The sequence below is a fragment of the Melanostigma gelatinosum genome (assembly GCF_949748355.1).
Source record: "Melanostigma gelatinosum genome assembly, chromosome: 14".
Lineage (NCBI taxonomy): Eukaryota > Metazoa > Chordata > Actinopteri > Perciformes > Zoarcidae > Melanostigma > Melanostigma gelatinosum.
Genome location: NC_136647.1, coordinates 20744950 through 20750361, shown reverse-complemented (window position 1 = coordinate 20750361; position 5412 = coordinate 20744950). Strand labels below are relative to the sequence as shown.

General features: G+C 41.6%; 1 protein-coding gene across 2 annotated transcripts; it reads left to right on the top strand.

Moving 5' to 3' along the window:
• Nucleotides 1-2156: 2156 nt before the first annotated feature.
• On the top strand, nt 2157-4632 carry LOC306788094 (histone H3.3A). 2 transcript variants are annotated; one of them, XM_079283438.1, is made up of 4 exons: nt 2157-2319; nt 3567-3710; nt 4112-4265; nt 4348-4631. In XM_079283438.1, the coding sequence occupies exons 2-4, from the start codon at nt 3583-3585 to the stop codon at nt 4474-4476; spliced, it is 411 nt and encodes a 136-aa protein (XP_079139564.1). In that variant the 5' UTR covers nt 2157-2319; nt 3567-3582; the 3' UTR covers nt 4477-4631. The 2 variants fall into 2 exon arrangements, with proteins under 2 accessions (XP_079139564.1, XP_079139565.1); XM_079283439.1 differs by lacking the exon at nt 2157-2319 and having other exon boundaries at nt 2417-3710; nt 4348-4632.
• The last annotated feature ends 780 nt before the right edge of the window (nt 4633-5412 follow it).

The window sequence follows — 5412 nt, the reverse complement described above, 5'->3', positions numbered from 1 at the left end:
CTAATGCTAATGATAGGTGATATAACAGTAGTATTGACAATAATGATAATAAAGAAAACTATAAATGAAAACAGACAGTGTCACAGTTCATTTTAAAAGCATGTAGTTATAGTAAAATAAACTAAAAAGAAAAACCGACAGAGGGAGACATTTTGTGAATGTTGGTCGTGGACTAACTATTTAATGTAACAGAGAAGATTAGTACGGAATGTCTGATCCAGAGGAAAACGTTTTTGTTCATAAATTGTGAGTGTGAATCAAAGGGCTATATCATGGAGATAATCACTGCAGCATTATCAACAGTCAAGGGAATACACAGGATCTTAAAATGTACCCCATGACACACAGGAGCCAGTGAGTCCAAATGCTAGAATCTGTTTGGATTAAAGTTAGGCATGTGATTTTTTTTGTTTCTTAAGTATCCATATGGTCTTCATTTAGAGATACAAAAAAGTAATTATCCTCCACTTCTCGGTTTATCCATCCATAATAAGTAGTTGCTTTTGCATTGAAACATCTATTATTTTAGTATAATCAAAACGTTTTCACTGTTCTGGATCCCGATGGTTGGAATGGTTGAATTACAAGTATGCATGACCAAATACATCAGTCAACGTTTAGTATTTGCATGCCACGTTTCAGGACATAGTGGAACTAATATACTGTATGTGACTATGTATAACAACTCAAACATAATCCCTGTAACTGAAATAATTGTTTTAAATAATGGAGGTATAACTATTTTTAAACAGGCGCACAATATGGACCCCTCTGCTGGGTCAACAAGGCCCTCGCGGCTCGCAGTCGGTGACGTAATTCCCCGGCGACTGGAATGATTGAAAACATTAATCCGGTTGATATTTCAGTATTACACCAGTGTTTTGTCCGGGAGCTGGACATAATGGCTTTGGAAATGGTCCCCAAAGACCTTCGCCATCTGCGAGCCTGTCTTCTTTGTTCTTTAGTGAAGGTAAACGCTCAAACTAGCGTCCCTGCTAACGTGTAGCCGCTTCCTGCGCGCTGTATTTGTCTTCTGTTGTCAAACAAATGAATGTAAGCTCTAAAGTAATGCTTTTACTGTTACCTTTATTTACTTAACAATACCAATACACATACTGAACCCGTTCCATGGTCTAGTTTGTTCGTCTACTTACTAAATTCAAACGTATCCTGTCTGTTGGTACGTGAAGTAGCTTGTGTGCTACTTCACATGTTTGTATCCATTCTTGGCTCCCTGGAATGACAGTGACCCACAAAACAGAATGGTACCATCATTCAAAACCATAAAAAAACACCTGTGTTTACCCTACTATAACATGTCAAAATGGCTGCTGTGAAAAGGGTCTATAACATAATTAATCCTGGCCTCTTCTCATCCTGGCGACTGAAGTCCTTCAGTCATGGGCTTTCTTTCCTCTTCATACTTCCTGCATGGAATCAGGATGTCTCCTTTTCTTGAGACTGATTATAGTTTGTTTTCCGATGACAAATAGTGTAGCATTCAAGTGACCAAGTGTTAATCTGCTCATGATTACTGTTATAGTCTGTTGATTCCACCAGTCTTATTCGTACCCCACCTACTGTATTTACCTATTTTATGCGTCTTCTTTTTGTCACACTATCCGATACTGTTGCCACCGTTTGCTTATTTACCTCCAAATATCAACTGAAAATAGTTGCTACAAAGGTAAAGTATAAAAATATAATAAGTGTAAGTATAATAACGTATAATATGTTATGTATGGTTGCTGTTTTACATCAAAATAAGGTAAGAATCTTTCTAACTTGATCAACATTTGTCGAATTGATTATCAAATTGATATCGGCCATCAAACAAAAACATTATAAATCAGTGGTGGAAGAAGTACTCTAATTACTTAAGTACAAGATGCAATACCACAGTCTAGAAATAGTTACAAGGTAATGCATTCAAAATAATCGAAAAAGCCCAGTACCTGAGTATGGGCATAATTATGCTCATATATTGTGCCCGATTTCTGGACCCATTTTGTTCTGTGATTTGTATTGCGCAATATTGGGCTAAATACTTAGGTGAAAGAATAATAGTTGTTGCGTTTCTAGTATCATTGTATTAAAAACAACGTTTGGGACAAAAAGTTACTGTTGAGGACATTAAGTCGGCTACAATGTTTACAAATGTTGGCAGTTGCATTGTGGGAGACAGATGATTGACACGGCCGCCATTTTGCTCCTGCTCTCTCTGCTTCCATTGTGTGAGAGATAGTAAATATCTGACACTGCCAGACAACCACAACTCACTTGTGTTCTCGCGAAGAAAAATCGCTAAATTCAGCCTCGGTAAGTCACATTTCTGTCATACTTTTTAAATCGTAGAATAGTATTCACCTTTTTGTAAAGAAAATTAGACGGATAAAGTTGTTTTTGTGCTGAAATGGCGTGTTATTTCGACGCGGTAGAGAGGAGAAAAAGCAGCTACCCAGATGCCAGGCTGAGAGAAACACGGCTCAGTACTTCCACCGAGAGAGCAGCTCCACTTTCATGAGCGGTTTACACTTCGCTGTTCTGCTTTAATACACCATTGACTCTCACGCGGTGACGCTTATTTGATAGCTGCACTTGTCTCCTACGTTTTGTCGGTAGTCTCGTGTGCACACGTTGTTTGATTTTGAGGTAAAATATCAAAGTTTCCGTCCCGCTCATTGCCTGTGTATTGGTAGGTTAATTTGGGTCTGCGGCCATAATCTTGCGGCTTTATGGCTGCTCGTCCCGCCCTAAAACCCAGAGGACTGACACGCCATTGGTCCTAAATTGCGACACAGCTACGGCGGATTGGTGTATGTGAGAATATGACCAGTTTAGCAGTGTGATTGGTGTGGTCTTTATCCAAAACTGTTTGTATTGGCTCGGGACGGTGTGTCTGCAGCTGACAAACCGGTGAAAAGTTTTCCCAGGAGGTCAAATATGATTGACCATCAAAGTCCCAATCCTGTCCCCCTAAGCCTCAAACCCGGAACCCTCAGGGACTGGCTGACTCGACCAGCTAAATGGTTGAGTGTGAGAGAGATAGGGCTTGAAATGGTGTCAGCACTTTGCTGCAACATATCAAGTTACCATGATAACGTCAAACAACATGGCATACAGTTGTGGGTATTTATTTTATACTTTTTACTCCCGAATTCGTGAGATTGGGATCGGGACTCTGAGCTAGATCCTTTGCTACCTGGTACTGCAGGAAAACTAAAAAATAAGATTTTATGCAGATATTTGGGTGAAAATAGTGATGATATTAAAACAGCTCACAAAGTTCTCTAAATTCACGCTACACTAAAATGTTGATGATAATTATTTTATCCATATATTTTCGCAGCTTTTTGTGAGTTTTAGGGCTCCAAACATAAGCATTCACATTTAGGCTAAATATTCAGTACAGCGTTATCAGAGGCTGGCTTAGAAACCATCAGTGGACAACATGATTGTCAATAGGGTGTCCAAATAGCGGCTCTGAAACATGTCGGAGAGAAAAAGTATGAAGTATAGAGTGAACAACACTAATCATCCTGTTATATATTTGCGATTCCTTACAGGTGATACTTCGTCGTAATGGCTCGTACCAAGCAGACCGCTCGTAAATCCACTGGAGGAAAGGCTCCTCGCAAGCAGCTGGCCACCAAGGCTGCCCGCAAGAGTGCCCCCTCTACTGGAGGCGTCAAGAAGCCCCATCGTTACAGGTAATGCCACACACACACACACACACACACAGCCATTTCTGGGACAAATCTTAACATCACTGAGACCGTCTTTATCAAGATGAGATGGAGGGAAGAAGGATGTTGTAGTTTTATGTTTTAAAACTTTTTTTTAAACTGGATTTTTAACTGGAAAATCTTAAATCCAGCTTTATGTTTTTATACTTTTATTTACTAAAACCTCTTGGTTGCACAGAGTGACGACACTAGTACATTGGCAGCATTAAAACTTGATTTCACATTCACTGTACTGATCAGAAACTGAAATGGGGCTTTCTTTTTTTTCTTTAAGTGACAAAATGTCATTATTTGTACAGAAGATGAATCCTGATGAGCTTGTAGCGGGTTAAATTAACCTGCTCGAGCTTTGTTGTGTGTTTCAGGCCCGGCACCGTGGCTCTGAGAGAGATCCGTCGGTACCAGAAGTCCACCGAGCTGCTGATCCGCAAGCTGCCCTTCCAGCGCCTGGTGAGGGAGATCGCTCAGGACTTCAAGACCGACCTGCGTTTCCAGAGCGCCGCCATTGGAGCCCTGCAGGTGTGTGTTTGTGTGTGTGCACAAAATGTATTGATAAAGCTACATCAGTGTAATCTGTAAACCTCCCCCCCCCCCCCTGCAGGAGGCGAGCGAGGCGTATCTGGTGGGTCTGTTCGAGGACACCAACCTGTGTGCCATCCATGCCAAGCGTGTCACCATCATGCCCAAAGACATCCAGCTGGCACGCCGCATTCGTGGGGAGCGCGCTTAGACGGCCCTCCCTAATGTTTCACCTTACCAGTACTGTTCACTGTAACACTACAGGGAAATGTGTGACCATTACATTGTGTTTTCACTATCTAAAGCTACTTCCCCACTGACAGTCATGCGGTGACACTTGCCTATTTGACCATATTTATCTCCGCCACCACAGCATCCACTGTATCGGCTCGGGGGCCGAGGCTTCACCTCAAGACCAGCTTTTAGCTTGGCCTTGTTGTCGACGGTCAGTCTCCTCAGACTCGCCACAAGTTCGGGGTGGTCCCGCTTGAAGTTCGGGTGGTAGTAATAGCGATACTGCACGTCGTTGTATGTATTGGACACCTTGAAACCGTACAAATTGAGATTACGGAGAAAGCTCGAAAAGTTGGCCGTTTTGAAGGTGGCGGTGTTGTTCGAGGCGCTGCTGCTGTTTCTGGGAGACAGGACCTGTTGCTCGACGAGGGTCTGATCAATGACGACTACCAGTCCATCTTTGTCCCAGCAGATGGCTTCATTTAACGGGTTGTTCACCAGACGCCATAGCTTGGCAGGAAAGTTGTTAGTGTTGATGCTCTCGGTGACGCAATCTTCCACCACATCCATGCTTGTGCCTGTAGAATTGGATAAAAAGAGGTAAAGTTAGTGAAGCCTCGTCTGAATAACAGGCCAAGCGTCATCAGTTTACGTTAAATAGGTTGAGGTCAATCTTAGTTAGAAAGCTAAGTTGCTTCATGACAATATAATTAACTGATAACGTTAGTAAAGTAGCATTAAATTCCTAATTAAAAATGACATGTATTCAACACACAAATTAGTATATTTCAGTATGTTACAAGTATATTGTAGCTGAAAAAAGGAATCTACTCGTAAAGTGATGTAAATAGTGTGGTTTATAACTGTTCCACCCAAACTCCTAACAGGTTAACTCATGTCATGCTCACATGGA